Raw genomic sequence first — 16,928 nt, 5'->3', positions numbered from 1 at the left:
CTGCCCTTTCTGACAGCCTGAAAAGTACACATGCCTGCGGTTTCCTAAACCCAATCCATCCAGATGCAGCTATCTAATTCTCGTAATGCCATCCCACAGCTCTGACCTCTGCAGCATGAAGCATAGCAGGGAGTAATGGCTAAAAATGCGTCCTTGAGTTTAATGGGATTTGTCAAGCAGGTGGTAGGGGAAAACTTCCAGTTTGATACAGATTAAGATCACTTACACAAAGCTTCCATGAAGAATAAGTAGTGTTCTTTCTGCAATCTAATCGTTTCACACGAGGACTTACTTTGCTTAGAAAAAAATTAATATAGATGATTGGTAGACAAGTTACAGTAAGCACAGGACACGGAGCAGTACAAAATGCCTTTAGTCCCTGTGGAAGGGCAGAAAATTACAAAAATATATCTTCTTTAATCCAAGACTGTTGTGGTTTAGGGCATGCCTGATTCTTCCTATTTTCCTGTGGTCTCATTTATTGAAGCTGGTCTGGTCAGAGCTCCTTGGGACAATGAGAATGTCACTATGAAAGCTTAGTGCAATAGTTTTTGTTTTTTTAAAAAAAAAAAAAAAATCAGTAGCAAGTCAAGAAAATGTTCTGCATAAGTCAACCTTTCACCCCCTTCCCCCAAAAACCCTACACTAAATGTAGTGTGGTATTTCAGCATGGCTTACTTACATTTTTATCACCTCAAGTCATAACACACTTCCGTAAGGCCCAGAAAAAAAATATATCCTTCCTAATTTTTAGACGTGATCTGTTTTACCGTGACCAAAGTTTAACAGCAACTGAAGTACTGAATTGGGATTTTAGAAAATAAGTCCTTGGGGGCAGCTTGTTTCAATCTTCCTTTTCTTCTTTCTTCTGCAAAATTTCATTAGACCGTAATGAGCTGCAAGTCAGTACGCAGGGCTGCACCTTGTCATGCTTTAGTGACACAGCAGTCCTCTGAAGCACGAGACAGATGAGTTTGCAAGGAGGAACTCCAGTCATTCCAACATAGTAGTTGAGAAACCAGGAAACCAAAGGGCGATGTTTTGGTCAGAAGATCCATAGCCTGCTGTACGAACAGCACCTCGAGGAGGTGAGGCTTGGTTTGGTTTTAACGCTGCAGAGATGAAAGCCTCCCCTTTCACAGTTATGGCTTCAGCAGGTCCCTCGAGAGCAGGATGACATCTGGCAGGGCACCAGTGCTCCACACAACTGCTCTACCTGGAAAGCAGGAAGAATTAGTACAGTTGCAGAAGATTGGCAATTAAATAGCTGACAGAGATGAGAACTGATGTGCACAGTGGGGGGAAAAAAAAACAAAGTCACAAAGGCAGTGTTATTTGCTCTGATTGCTATCAGTTCCCTCCAGCAGCTGATTTCCATGGTGACACTGGACACAGAGATGAGGTTATTGCTATGCCAGGAGAAGCTAGACCAAGCAAAGAAAAAAGTAGTTAAATGAGACAAAGCCCAGACGCTGAAAGGTCCTGTGCCCAGCCACTGAACAGAATAGAGAAGGGAAGTGTGTACACAAGAGAAGGGCACTGCAGGGGACAGAACATCTCAGATCCCACACCAGTGGGTTAGTAAGGTTACCCTTACTAACCAAGGCATGTGGACTGTCTTCCTTGCAATGGCTTCTCTTCCTCACACCCCTTGATTGTTTCAGAATTTAAAAAGTCATCCTAGGAACTCGTTATACTCTGGTGAATGTGGGAAATGTCTTTGCATAGGACTGCACTGCCTGGGTATAGCCTGAACTAGCCACCAGGACGTGGTGTGCTCTGTAGCAACCGGTATGGCAGAATTAAGGAAGAAACTGCCCTTCAAAAAATGACACAAACTGCTTTTTGACCACATCTTTTCTCCCCTGCTGCAGATCCACAGGAAATCATAAACAGCAACACCAAAGCCTTGGCAATTTGCTGTATTTATAGCCAGTGGCTGACTGAGTTAGTGATTTGCACCCCCTTCAGATGAGGATAAATGATACCCCTCCATTTGTGCACAACCTGTCACTGCTGGGAGGAAAAAAATTAAGCTGCTACAAACCCCAGCGCAATTCACCTAGCATCATCCAGAAAGGCCTGCGGCTTCCACTTGCCAAAAATCCATTACAGCTGCTCCCTTAGGAGCATACACCTTGCCTTAACAAGCAGACAATGCCCTGCTCCATTCAGAGCTGCACACGCAGTTAGGATCTGGAGCGGCCGTAGTCAAAGCGAAGACGCCAATATTGTAGCTCGTATTTCACGGAGAGTCTCCCAACAGACTCCCACACATCAAAAGCTGAGCCCTGCGACTGTGATGAAGATGTAGTCACAGGGTTCAGTGCTATCTGCCTGAAAAAGGGGAATCCAAAATGCATTGCACCAGCCCTTAGATGTGGTACTTCTTTACTCTCCGATGTTCTGCAAGCTCTCAAAAGCCCTTTATTCCAATGATGGCTGAGTAAATGTTATTGTCCTCTTCCCTCTGCCTGCCACCACTCCTTCCCCATAAATCTCTTGGCTTTCAAGAGATCTGTGGAAGATACATTCCTAAAATGCTTCTGTGTTTTGCTGGTGGTGCTGCTGCTGGAAGGCAGCATGACAATCCATGTGGAAAACAAGCTGAGGAATTTCACTGAGCTGACAGGAAGGACAGAGGCCTCAATCTGCCCCAAGAAAAACTTGTGGCTTTCTTTCAGTGCTTATTTCGGAGCCTGACATCTGGGTTGGGAAAATTCCAGCTCTGGTATTTAAATTCCGAGCTTCTTCCTCAACTCTGGGCTCTCACGTGGCGCAGCTCACCCTGGACTCAGTGCTCTGCAGGGACGGTTGTGAAATTGGCCCGAGTGTGGTGAGAGCAGGATGCCCTGCCCCAGCCAGCCCTGCCTCAGCAGGGAGAGGAGATGATGGGAGGCCAGGTTACTGAGGTGCTTTCAAAGCCTCTCATGTACAAGGCACCACAGAATTTATTCAGCACTTGGCTTTCATTTTCTATTGAAAGTGACAAGAAATCCCCCAATGAGCTACAGCAGAGTTAATAAGCTTAATAAGCTAACAATTGTAGTTACCTTTTCAAAAACTGCTTTTTTCCTTTTGCAACTGTTTTAATTTCTTTTTCTTGTATTACGTGGAGCACTCTGCCTGTACTGTGATGGGGGATGGATGCTAGCACCAGCTTGCTGGGTGTGTTTGCCTTTACTTTGCTTCCCAAGTACCACGCGGTGCCAGCTATCTGATCAGTCAGTGGCTTAGCACCAGCAGGCAGCAGACCATGAAACCTGAACGACTTTCAGGACTTTCAGGAAGGTGAGGGAGAGATGCTGAAGTAGAAAACAGGAGAGGAAAGTTTTAAAATCGAGATCTATTGGTGGGATAACAAGAAGCACACTTGGAGGATGGGATTTAGCTTTCCATCTAACTCATCTTCCAAGATGGGCAGCAAGTGTAATCCCATCATAACATGAGACAATACCTGACAGCTGGGCAGTGGTGGCCAGTTCACATCATCCAAATCAATCAGACAGGGACATTGTCCAAAATCAATAGGACAGGGATACCTTTTGTTCTTCAGCAGCACAGGCTGAATTGGTGATCAAGAAACAAACAGTCCATATTCAATTTGCTTTCTTAGCATAGCTCTGTAATAATTTTAGAATAATTCCTCAACTTTTTATCCTAATGCCTCTTCTGAAACCAGAGCAAATACATAGAAAACCATCCTCCATATTGAAAAACTGTTCACAGAAAGCTTTTCAAGGTGTTAATATCTTAGTAATTTGGCACCTTTGCTCTGTGACGATCTCTGATTTACACCTTCAGCCTCTTGTCACACACAAGTTGTGCTCTCGGGATTAGAGAAGCCATTGACAGAACCGTTTCCCTGAGACTGCAGTGAGATTGCAGAAGGGGCATCTAACCTGGCACGCACAAGCTCCTGTGTTTGCCAGAGGGTGTCTTTTGCATCCCCAGAACGGGCAGAGTTTGGTTAAGCTTTTGAAGTGACTCATTAGCCAGCTTTAGGGAGGGAAGTGGTTATTCCTCAGCGCTCCACAAACCCAGGGGGATGGGATTTAGTGGGAGCCCAAACCCTTAAAGTCTCCCAAAATAAATGTGACAACCTTCATCCAGCAGCCCACTTCATGCTGCTTGCTGTTCTGTACTGCCTCACGTAAGGCTGGAAACAAATACATGCAAGGAAAGAAAATTAACTGCACGAGAACAATTGGAGAGGTGTACGTGCGGCTTCTCCCCCGGTGCTGCCAGACGCCAACTGCCTTTTAATTAGTGCTGTTTGCATCGTGTGGGGGAGACAGCGCAGAATCTTAATTACTCCCCCAAACACAGATCCAAGCATCAGTGCAGACCTTTCAACAAGGTGGGGGGACCCCAGAAAAAACAGCCCAGAGTCTACCCGCGTAATCGTCAGCAAAGACTTGTGCTACAAACACAAAGCTCTCTCCGAGCTGTGTGTCAGTCAGAGCAGTGTGCTAATACTGGGGTAACTTAATATTTGTACAGGAGGCACCTGGTGGCATGGTACTCCGAGGTCAGCTCTTCAGATTTCCAGCTCTTTCAGATATTATTTTTCTTGCCATGCTGGTGGCAGTCCTGTGGATCTGAAGGCACGTAGCTGTCTTACAGCCCGTGTGAGTAACACTTAAGCTGAATAATGCTCAGAGTTATCACAGCCAATATGGCCCTACTGCATCAGGTGCTGGCAAATTCATTCCCTTTCCGCTGAACTCTCCAGTTTTCTCAAAAGTCTGTACTTTAAAAATACTTTTGGTGCTTTCTTAGCAGAAAGCACTGAGCAAAGTCAATTGCAAGTCACAACTTTCTGGGGAATGGATGATTTTTCCCATGGTTTCACAGCTTTAAATCAACAATGAACAGCTCAAAAGACTGAAGCTAATTTCATATGATATTCTGGAGCCAGGGAGACTGAAAATTATAAGTCTATATAGTGACTACAGAAAGTTGGCTTCTGCTGTAGGTATGACAGCACATATGTTACAGGATTGAATGAAGCGTAGTCCAACCAACGGGCTTATCTTTCACTACCAGTGTGTCACAAAGAAATAATTAAAAATAATCAGAATGACAGCTCTTGGTCAGCCATGGCACTGCACCAGTGGATCCTTACCTTAGCACAGGGCTGCACGAGGCCTGGCCTCTCTCTGAAAGCAACCCCAGTACCACCGAAGCACTGTATATGAAGCAGCACCTTGCCAAAATCCCCACGCCAAGAGTTGGTAACACAGACAGGCCAGAAGTCTGTTGTACCACTGACGAAGTGAGCTCTGCTGCTGGGAGGCTGATTGAATAAACCCAAACAGCCGCCACCACTGATACTGACTGCTGGCAGGGAGGCACCTTCATCTGAATACAAAACTGAACGCATAAAAAAGAGACCACAGTATTTTCTAGCCTGTGGGTACCTGCCACGAGGCACCTGTCACTCCCCTGTCCTCTTCACAACTGCTTCCAGGTTGCTGCAGCTCATTACACACTGCTTTAGTTTAGCTAACAAGCTGAAACAGCAGTATCATCCTATTCCTTATGCATCAGCCCTGGTGACACCCCTGCGAGCTCACCTGATGTGTCTGCATTTTTTTTTCTTTCAGATAATAGGGAGGAAGCAGTTTTCCTGATGCAGCAATTAGCAAAGGCTCCCTTAAAACTGTAGGCTCCTGCTGAACATCCAAATCCACCCTATCGCTCTAGTCGTGTGGCTACCTGTGTGCATTTACAACTCCTATCAACCACGGAGAAATAAGGATACCTCTCCTTGCTCTGTCTTGCTGGCATCTGCCTCCAGCTGCAAAAAAAAAACAAAGGAAGCCTTAGGTGGCACAGGGTAGCTATTTTTCTTCAAGGGGTTGAAGGGAACCCAATCTCTACCATGTCTCCTGTTAATTCACCAACGTACTGAGGGCACAAGTGAGATGCTTGCTTCCCATCTCAACACAAGTGCCTACGAAGAACCTCTTGACTGGTTTACTGGGGACGTCAGTGGTCAAACTCAGCAATTCAAATTTGCAAAGAAGAGCCTTTACTGGTGACAGGAGCCATTTAGAGATGCACTCTCTGAGAGGCACAAAAGGGGCTGGTAGCTTGATACTCTTTACGGCAAACATATCCTCAAAGAAGCTTTCCCGTGCTCAGTTCTGCAAAGGGGATGTCTGTAAAATAATATTCCCCTCTACACTGGGGTAGCTCTGTTTGAGCTAAAAACTCTATGCCTATTACAGCAAGGACTTCAGAAAAAGTGGAATTTAATAGCTGTTGTAGGGTGGTGGAAAGGAGGAACTCCCACAGATGAAGAGAGGACAAGCTGGCTAAAAATCAAATCAACCCCCCCTATTGTTTCTGAACAGAGCATCACACAAGGTGAAAAGCCATTTATACAGCTAAGGAACCCACGAGGAGCTTTTTAGGAGAGCATCAGTACAGCAGGTGCTCCAGGGGAGCAGTCAGATAATATGACTTCAGCTCTCATGAGTCAGACAGTTTCCAGCAAGCTCTCCTTTGTTCATTCAGTATTTTACTATTGGACATCTTATCCTGAAGCAATGCCATGACTGATAGCATTCTGTTCTCTGTCTTTGGAAAATCCCTCTGATCTCGCTACCAAAAGTTCATAGAGAAAGCACTGAGTTATTTCCACTTAGCTAAGAGGAAGAGGAGCAGGAGAAACAGGCTGGTAAAGTAGGTCATGGTGAGACAGATGTCTTCAGGTTTAACAAAGCCCAGGCCCAACAAGCTGCCTTGAAATGGCACAACCTGAAATCATTAGTGTAAATACAGGGCAGCTAGAGGGAATGGCAACAGGTAGGCAAGGACTGACAGGCACCTTCTAATTCAGGAATTGATTCTTTACACAAAGTGGCACAACTCACACCCTTCATTGCTTCACAGCTTCCAACTTTTTTTATAGAAATAACACGGTTATTTTGAAGGTAACCAGTGGAGCATGTGCCGGGATGCGTTTTAGATGCTGGCATGTAAGTGCTTAGAACGCATTATGTTGTTCCCCCTTTCCAAAGTTGAGAGATGGGCAACATGAGTAAAGCCTGTAAGCTCTCCAGTTAGGACTTGTCAAGATCTGCATTTTTATAATTAGAAGAGCTTATTTCAGCCAAAGAGAGACAGATTTTTAGAGTAGGCCATATTTGGATGAGAATGCAACTTGAGTGCTGTAGATGGTTTGATGCAAATAAAAATAAGAGGTGCAGATACCCTCGTGCCATAAATGAATGTGCAGCGTCTCCATGTGCTGAATGGTTGCTATAAATCTCCGGCCCAGAATAGGCACCCAAAACTTTGGGTTGTCACACCACTTCTGTCTTAAAAGAGCAAACATTTAGGGAAAGTTCTCCCCAGCTTATTGCAAAGGCAGTGCCTGGCACAGCAGCCCCTGACACCGAGTCCTCCACCTAGAGCATGTGTAGGCACTGAGGAATGATTGCCAACAATTGCCTGAGCGGGGAAGTTCAGTCTGTTAAACCCTGTTAGCTATTTGGGGCACGTGTATCATATTGTGCCCCTCTGCAAAGCAAAGAAGTGGGCACAGAGAGCCTAGGGGTAGTGATATAGTTATTGTACGAGTGGGAAAGTACAGAGCAGATGTGTGCTGAGAAATCAGGCACTGGAGCTGTAAAGGAGAGCGGTGAGGCTTGGGCAAAGTGAAAGGGAGACTGTGACTGCCTCATCTCTGTCGAGCAGGCCCAGCAGAGAAGAAAGAGCTGTCTGTCCTAATAAGAGCTCAGTGAGCAAGCCTAACTGGACAGGTTCGCAGCAGTACCTGTATTTCACATCAAACACTGTTGAGTCTTCGTCCTCATCGTCTTCTTCGTTCAGAGGAGCCATTTCTACCCGCTCAGCTGGAGTGGTGATTATGTCATACTTCCTGGTCTTCTTAATCCTCTTGCCAGACCTGAAACACAAAGATGGGGAGGGAAGGATCACATTTATACAGCATTCCCTAAAAAAGCTAAACCTGTCCCCTACAGACACGACCCACCGACAAGTCACTGTTTCAGACCTCCCCAGACACGAAGGCTGTGGAGCCAGCCTGTGTCCCCTCCTGCTGCCTTTCCAGGGCCCCAATTTGTGCCTGTCAGCGTACAGAACAGTTTCTTGTCAAGTGCAATCCAGATCAACGTCAGTCTTTTAGCTGCTGACAATCCGGAGATCCTTTGGCATCCAGGGCCGGCGCAGAGCAGCAGCCCACCGCGTCCTCCCGCTGCCATGCTCAGGAAGCGAGAGACAGCCTTAATCAGCAGCAGCAGCCAATGGTTTGGTGAGCACATCTAAATGAGAACACTCAGGTTAAACCCTACTGAGATGAGGGAATGTTCTAGGCAGGATTATAAGGCGCAAAGGGGTGGTGATATTTGGGTACAGACAGCCTGCTCTTTTCCTTTCTTGGTATCGAGCCAAGCTCGAGGCTCCCACAGCAAAAACCTTTAGCCCTGTCTGAGAAGTTCCGTGCTCAGCGCTGTGCAAGCGCTATGAAAAATAATCAGCTCTGATTTGAAGCTAACTGTACCCGTCACCTCGCCTCCTGTACACAACAGCGTTATGCTCCTTTGGAAATGGAGATACTCAGGTGCCTGCGTGTCTCAGGGTTTTGTGAGCTCTAATACTTACTTTAAATTAACAAACACTCAGTGCGTGCCTTTTCCGCTAATTCTCCGCCTCTGACTTGAATTGTGCGAGTCCTTTTTCCTTCACCTCCTCCTTTAATGCACATTAGGAGGGTCACACTGCTTACGCAGGGATCCAGTTTCATGATTATACATTAAAGAAGGTGTCGATGTGTACAGCTAGCCTTCGGGGAGGAAAGAGGATGGTTTTGGTTCACAAGCTGCAGAATTCCCCTTTAACCTTTATAAAACAGAACTGGCAACTGCGAAGCATGGAAAGGGCGCTGCTGCAGGTACAAGCAAGCAGCCCCTAATTTTGGGTAATCACAACTACAGAGCAGACAGCACGTCATGAGCGCACTTTCGCTGTCAAGAAGTCTTGCCCTGGCACGTCAAGCAAGGCGCGTTGGATTCAGCACTGCCGCTTTTGCACCAAGAACAGATGCCTTGGAACGAGTTAGCAGCAAGAAGCAAGATGTAGGAATTACAAAAAGACTGGAGACCTGTGTTTGCATCTGGTCCTACGTCCGCCAGAGCTGACCACGCTGTCCTCTTCTTGCCTTATGGTAAAGGAAGTTTAAATCTGTGAGTGCCAAGAGCTCTGACACGAGTCTCACTGCCTCTGCCTTTGGCTGCAAGTCCAAGGCTGAACAAACTGGTCCCAGCCCGTGGGACAGAGCACTTTGCATTTCCTCCCTGTCCCGAAGATGATAGTTGCATTAAAAGCATGAAGACACACATCCCCTGTCACCTGATCTTTACAGCAATCTGTGCTGCGGCATCACGGAGCACAGGGTGGTTTGTGCCGTTACAGCTGTTGTTGAAACAAGCAATTTTATATCCAGTACAGTAGGACTCTTAACCTAAACACTTGAAAATCCTTTTGAAAACACTTGTCTGTATTATTCGGCTTCTCAGCCAAGACCTAGCAGCAAAATGCTGCAAGCAGGTCTCATCTTACAAGTAATGCGTTGCTTTTACAAGAAACATTTACTCATGCTGTGAAGCATAAACATAGACTAAAACCAATCGGTGTCTACCTGTCAGAACAAACAAAGCACAATTTTAGTGTTTTGCCTTGTATCGACGGTCTGCAGTAGGTTTCCGTTGGTTCCCCTATTTAAGAGCCTACCTGCAACAGGCTGAGAGACATCCTTCCTCGTCCCCTTCGTTAGCAAATACACCTTTATTCTACAGAGTTCATCTTACAACCTTTGTACTGCGGCGTTTGAGGCGATTACTGCAGAATTGCTATCTTTGGAAATGGCAAGCTGGAGCCCTTCAGCCTCCAGCAATTAATTAGTCTATTTGGGCTACGTTTTTAAGAGGACCTGGAGCAGAACTCGCTGCGCAGTGATCTATTAATCCCCCACAGCCCTCACTTAACCGTAGCACTCACTTAGAAAAGGGAAGAAGCTTGTTTGGCTGTTTTTTGGCTAAGCTGCTACAATCGCTTCCTCGCGACAGGCAGGGCAAAAGGGTTTTTCCTTGCCTTTTCTCCCTCCATTAGCTCTACACCATTCTACCTAGCTAATTTATCATTAATCCGCGCTTTTTAGTGGTTGGTTTTCTCTCAGTTGCTCACTGGAACAACTCCCCTAGGCTTCATAAATACCAGAATAATTACCCAAGCTTACTTTAAAGGAAGGCCTTGGGAGCATCCCTGTCTGCATGTCAAATCCTGCCACCAACCCATCGCGCGTTAAAGCTGCCGACCCTCAGCAGGAGCCCTTAATCATCAGCGACAGCAAGGCGAGAGGCCCAGCACCTTGTCCAGCGGCGGGGAGCAGGCAATGGCTTATCTGCAGCAGGCAGCGGATTCAGCAGAGCGCAGGAAGCCCGGCGTGCAGATGGCTGGGGAACCGCCAGACCTCTCGGGCGGGAGCAGCCCGCGTGAGGCCTCGCGGGTATCAAGAGGATCCACGTCCCAGCCATGTCTGTTTGGCGGCGTCAGGTTTTTTTAGGCAAAGAAGAAGTGCTGGAAGCCGTGGTCACAGCATGCCTTTTGTGTAATGACCAGCTGAAATGCCCCAGCTGACTGAGCCTGGGTAGGAACGACAGTGGGTGCTGCAGCGCGAAAGCTGTCTTCTACTTAAAACATGGGGAGAAGTTAGCTGTAGCCAGCTAAATGCTGCTCCCACCAAGACCAACAGACCATGGACTTACCAAGCACAAAGCTTAATGGGGAGGGAATGACAGATCACTGCTAGGACTCAAGGTGGGGGCTTGCTTCCAGGCGTCCCCGAGCTGTCATCCTCGTGCATTCGCACTGCCCCCGGGCCTCCAGCATCTGCCCTGTACGAGCTGTATTTCCCCTCCGTGCAGTGACAGGAGGGCTGGCAGGCAAGGATGGGCTGGTGCAAAATGCTGTGTGCCTCTATCTTGTCTCGGGGCTGTTTTGGTCAAGCAGCAGTCACATGCAGACCTCCAGCCTCCTTTCCGAGCCATCATGTGCTAGGGTAAGCACCCAAGCCAATTCCCTGGTTCGTTGCGTTATTTGTGCCTCTCATCTATTTCAGTCGATGACTCCGGTATTCAGAGAGAATGCTTTTCCTGACACACAGAGAGAGGTCTCTGTGCTCCTCATCTGGCCTTACGCTTCCTGCCAACAGCTGCAGAGGTACGGGACTGCTCCTGGGGGAAACGCAGCCACCCCTTCTTACAGGATGTTTATTGGAAGTCTAATTAAGCCAGCTACAACCTTCCTCCTAGAATTGCAGCAGTGCTGTATTGGGAATGGAACTGGGGCCAGTTTGTTTGCTGTAAATGGGCTCCCTTAGCAGTTTAAAAAAAATAATAATAAATATATATGGAAATACAAACCTGGGGAAACTCCAGGCTCGTTACGGGCTGATGAATGGGATCGGTGGTATTTCATTACTTTGATCTGTCTGGGTACCTCTGCTCTTTGGGTGGTGTTGCACATACTGAAGTTAAACCGTGAAGGTTAAGTCCTCACATGCCTTCAGGATACACATTTTGCCATAGCAAGCTGAAGACACTGCGTTTTCTAGCAAAATCCTTAAGATGGAATATATGTGGCCCCAAAAGCAGAGGCACCCACTTGCTTAACTGCACGGCCAGTAAGAGGAATCTTAAAGCTGCTGGGAGTAACTTCAGGAACATCGAAATGAGATATTGTTTTGGTTCGATGAAGCACCAATGCCTGGAAGTACTTAAAATACAGCCACGCGCATCAGGTGGTCAGTGCTTGTGAACTAGCCTTGTTTTACAGGACAGAGCTGCCGAAACTGAGTGATCCACCTAAACTCTTTAAGCCCCTGAATCCTCGAACAAGAAACAGAACTCATTCTGCTGCAGCTGCTCACATCAGAGCTACAAGGAGCCCAAGACAGTATTAAGTAGAAGCCCCTCTTCCTTCCTGCTGCCAATTTGCTGTCATGCTTAGATCAAGTCTTTCCGGAGACAGGACCCCCGACACCCAGGACAAATGTCCCATTTGTCATTCTTCTCTCTGTGGCCCTCACTGAGCTCCACGCAGCTTAAATGAAGCTTTCAGTGTGGGGTCACGAGTCTGTGTTTGGGATTTTCTTTTTTCTTGCATTTACAGTCATTTTAATGGTGTAGTTTCCTTTCCTGTCCCTGACAGAGGTCTCTTCTTTGCTGGAGTACCCTAACTGCTTATAATACAATTAGTTTTCAATCAGTCAAACTCGTCGGGGTTAAGCCTTGGACAGCCCAGAGCAATTGCCCAGCTTTTAGAACAATGGGTCTTGTATCCTCCGATCATATGCCTGAACCCCTCTCCTCGATCTCTGTAATTTGCACCAGTTTTACAATTACTGGAAAACCCAGCTCAAAGTGGTGTGTGCAGAAGGAATCCAAATGAAACAAGGAGCAACGCAACAAAACGTACAGGTAGCTTTTCTCTAAAATTACAGGTAAGTGGCAGCCATTTCAAACACGGGTTTTGTTCATTCAAGGGCAGGTCGAGACACACAGCAAACACTATCACAGTTTTCTGCAATAAAGCTTTGGGTCGCTTTCAGCTGGCACATTTGAGCAGACCTAACTTCTCCAGTTTCCCAGAAGGCGTGTGGTCGGCAGCACATGCGGCCACATCTGAAAAATTATGTTTCCTGGGAGCTGATCCCAAGAATTGTATTACAATGAAATGAACTGAGCTGCACCAGGGTAGAAAAATATGTCAGACTATGGGGTTGGAAAGCCAAGAATCAAAAACACACATCAAAGAGTCCAATTTAACCACAGGAACTACTCATAAGCTGTTTCAATAAACTGTGTTTCTTGGTAATGCAACTTGCTCAACTCGATTTGATTCAGGATAACGTGAAATTTGGTCTGTTGTTGAAAGGGTTTGGGTCGGAGAGCATGCAGTACCAAGGGATGTAGGAAGAATGTCCTGAACTGATTTTGCAAGGAAGAGAGTAATGTATAATTACTGTAGCTAATTAGGCCCTGCCACATACAGACAAGTAGCTGCCCTTTCTGGTCCCTTGTAGCCACAGACAGAGAGGAAATTCAGATCATTTTGGGTAATACCACATTCTGAGTCACAGGACCATCAGATGGATTCAGGGCATAACGCTCCCAAGTGGAGTGACCACGAATCCCTGAAACATCATCGTAACAGAGCTGAAAAGCTACAGAAATAAACCTGTCCCTGCGCTAACAACAACAAACAGTAAGTAATATACACATATAAATATATAAAAATGAAATGTATAAAAAGCAAATCCAATACCAGTGACAAATATCTGGCCACTCAATAGTTCATTTCATCTCTACAATCCATATCTAAAAGGATAATTCACTTCCAGCAATCCAAAGCAATTTCACAGTGAAGGTTTCATCAAAGATTGGATTCTAGCATAATCTCTTTAATAGGAATCCATGACACTTCAAAAAAAAGAAAAAAAAAGCAATGTTTTTGACTAAGTACGAACAAAGCTGATTCTGAGGGAGAAAAGCTTTACATGTACTGAGGGTAAATCCTTTATCTCTTCTGCAACAGAATCTCCTCCAATCTGTTTTGTCAGCTACAAGTGTGACATGGTACAAACATACCTGTTGGTATTTTTGTCTCATTTCCCAACTGGGATAATTGTTTACAAACAAATGCTCTGACAGATAAAGAAATGTTCTCTGAAGCCGAAAGCTTCATTTCTTGCAGGTTGTACTACAGATATAGGAGATCTCAGAGGGATTTTCTTATAAACGTATCTAAAATGTTATACAACTTGTCAGAATTAATGTAGCAATGACTTTGGCGTAGGATCTATCATTCCCAAGGTGACTTTAATATGGAGCTACTTTTGCTGATTATGGTATATGAAAGGTCTTTAAAGGCTATCAGTTTGCATTCTTTGGCTAGAAATAATCAGGTTTATGCCAGGTCCTTGATACAAGGACCTTTACATCCAGAAGAAACTGAGGCAGAGGGTAGAAAGTCTCCAAGATCAGAAAGAACTGGGACTAGAAACTTATGCTTTTCATTCTGCACTTGCTTATAGACTTGCTAATTCTAATGTTTGTCTGTGACAACTGGATGAGTCTGGAAAGTGGCTGATACCGATTAAAATAATTCTCTTCAATATTTTACTTGCTTCTCCTGAACCGCCTTGCTTTAATGAGCAAATTTACTTGCATAGTCTTTCGCCAGCTACTGAAATACATAAAAGGAATTTAGTTAAATGTCAATTTCTTTAGAAAAATATCAGTTCTCATCATTTCAGTCTCTAAGTCTGCATTTTATAATACTACTGTTATGAGCACTGCCATTCCTAACACGGAATTAATTCAGGAACAGAAGCAGCAGAGAATTCAGCTGCAGCCACTAGGTAAATACAAAGGAGGTGTTGGAGAACAGCACAAGGAAGAATTTGCAAACTCCACTTGTTCAACCGCTTCTGTCACCTGCAACGTGGCGCACACCTCCTCCCAGCCCTGCTTCCTGGAGAGCGAGCTGCTCCAACTTCCCAGGCTCTTTCCTGCTGCCCACACCTAGAAGTCAGATCACTGTTAACTTCTCCAAGTGTGCAATCTTCTATGGCAAAGTTAGGCACAAACAGGCAACAACTTTGTTTGTAAACTGCAAAACAGGAACAGCTTTTAGCACAGCATGGGGACTCTCACCACTACCCTGAGATAAATAATAATTAACACTAACGGTGCCAAATGAAGCTTTAATATACGTTTTTCTTCTGCTTCAGCAACAAGCCAACAGGAAGACTGGTTTTTTGAAGTAATTGAGTTTAATTTGTTCATGTTCCTCGCAGCGGGAGGTGTTCCACAAGTTTCAAGGGCTGCCAGCATAACTCAGGCGCGCACCAGCACCAACCCACTTGAGAAGAGCGGCTCAATTGTGCTGCTCTGGTTACGCTACGCTCAGAGGACGAGATATGAGCACCAAGCAGATGCAAACCTCTGCCAGGCTTCAAGCTGCTCGCCCGCACTTCTCTCAGCTCTGCGAGCTGCTGGGAATTTTCTCCCCTTTTGCAGTGCAAGTGGGAGCTGGCATCCATCAGCGACCTACCCAGCTGAACACCAGAGTTTGGCTACAGAGCACTGAGCATCATTCCAAAGTGCTTTTATCTTCTGAATCATCTACTTTTGGTTACGTTGGACCTCCTCAAACCAAAGATAGCTGCTTAAGCTTAACTTTATGGGGAAAAAAAGGCTGTCTTCCATACCCAGCATGGGTTCAAGACCAGCAACACCTGCTTTACCCCATCTGTGTGCACGAGATGCAGTGGCTGAGGCTGGAAGCCACCCTCCTGGTCACTTGTGTCACCCCTGCCCAAGTGGGGTCACCATGATCACCTCCAGGGATGGGGGCTCCGCAGCCTCCCTGTTCGTTCCTCCAGCCAGCGGCCACTTCCACAAGCGGGGAAATGTTTCCTTAGGTTCGGGTGGAATTTCCTGTGTTTATGCTCGCGCTCGGTCTGTGTCCTGTCCGATCTGTGGGCACCGCTGGGATCAGCCTGGTTATTTCTCCTCCGTTCCAGGTATTTAAACACCAAAAAAAACAACTTCTGCTTGTCTAAGCTACATAGACCCAGCGCTCGGCCTCTCCTCCTGCCATCCCTCACCTGCTGTGGGGGCCCTAGCCTGAAAACCCATCACTCCTGCCACATTATCTCATTTATTCCACAGCAGAGCAGCAGCACTCGCAGGGAAACTCGTAACTTTTGAAGACCAGGGAAGCATTTGGAGGACCGCAGCACCTCGGCAGAGGCGTGAGCCTCCCTTTTTAGCCCCGACCAGCCTTTGGCGAGCTCGTTGCCCACCGCACGAAGCCTGGGGGTGGGCAGCGGGATCCAGGGGTCCCGGGGAGGCACCTGCCGGCCCTACCTGAAGACGCGGAGCAGGAGGCAGGCGATGAGGGCGGCGGTGAGGCCGCAGGCCCCGATGACGGCGGCTTTCAGCGCCGAGAGGTCGCGGAGCAGCGCGGGCACGGGGCTGAGCAGGGCCCCGCTGTGGTTACCGGCGGCAGCGGGGGGCTCGGCGGGCACACGGCTGCCGTTCACCGGCCCTGCTCCTCCTCCTCCTGCTGCTGCTGCTGCTGCTGGAGGCTCCTGGCTGCCTCGGGAGACCGGAGGCAGGAGGAGGAGGAGGAGGAGAGGGAGGGAGGCCGAGAGCAGCAGCGGCAGCCCCGCGGAGCGCATCCTGCCCGGCTCCGGCCGCCGCAGCGCCGAGCCCCGGAAGGTTTCGGCGGCCCCGGCCCCGGCCCTGCCTCCCCGAGAGGCGCCGCCTCCAGTGCGGGGAGGTGCCGGGTCCTGCCCGGCCTCCCCCGGCCTCAGGTGGCCGCAGCCTCCCGTTAGCGGCCTCTCCAGTGTCCCCCATGTCCTCCCCCGGCTGCCTGTGTCCCCCCCAAATCCACACACCTTGTGTCCCCCCCACCCCAGGGGGCCCTGTGCAGGAGATGGGAGCCCAAAGCACCCCCTGCCCGTGGTCACCCAGCGATGCTCTGAGCTTTGGGGTCAGCTCCTGAGGAGCCCACCTGCCTTGCCTTTCGGTTACCACAGTTGTGCATGAACACACCGTTTTTTCCTCAACATCTCCTTCCTGAGCTGCCCTACATCCACAGATCCCTTTCAAGCTCCAAACTGAACAAAAGTCCCAAGTAAGGACTCTCATAGGCCTTTCTCTCTTAATGTAGGGAAAAGCAGCAGGAAGCAGAGAGGAGGGCTGCTGAGAAGAAAGGCTGACAGCCTTCCTCCCGCAGCTGTGGAGGGGAGGATGAGGCAGGAACGGGAAGGATAAAAGCAATGACTGCCAGCTGGGAGCTAAGCAGAAGGGCTGAGCTTTGTG

At 47.5% G+C, this 16,928-nt stretch overlaps 1 protein-coding gene across 3 annotated transcripts; it reads right to left on the bottom strand.

Annotated features, from left to right (window-relative positions):
- Nucleotides 1-565: 565 nt before the first annotated feature.
- On the bottom strand, nt 566-16,325 carry FAM174B (family with sequence similarity 174 member B). 3 transcript variants are annotated; one of them, XM_084532573.1, is made up of 4 exons: nt 15,969-16,325; nt 7,790-7,921; nt 5,768-5,803; nt 3,069-3,565 (listed from the first exon to the last, which is right to left on the bottom strand). In XM_084532573.1, exons 1-4 carry the CDS (start codon nt 16,280-16,282, stop codon nt 3,553-3,555), a joined length of 495 nt encoding a protein of 164 aa, XP_084388699.1. In that variant the 5' UTR covers nt 16,283-16,325; the 3' UTR covers nt 3,069-3,552. The 3 variants fall into 3 exon arrangements, with proteins under 3 accessions (XP_084388700.1, XP_084388699.1, XP_084388698.1); XM_084532574.1 differs by lacking the exons at nt 3,069-3,565; nt 5,768-5,803 and adding an exon at nt 566-1,216; XM_084532572.1 differs by having other exon boundaries at nt 3,069-5,803.
- Nucleotides 16,326-16,928: the final 603 nt, after the last annotated feature.

The sequence above is a fragment of the Aythya ferina genome, assembly GCF_964211825.1.
Source record: "Aythya ferina genome assembly, chromosome: 11".
Taxonomy (NCBI): domain Eukaryota; kingdom Metazoa; phylum Chordata; class Aves; order Anseriformes; family Anatidae; genus Aythya; species Aythya ferina.
This window is presented reverse-complemented; position numbering and strand designations above follow the sequence as displayed.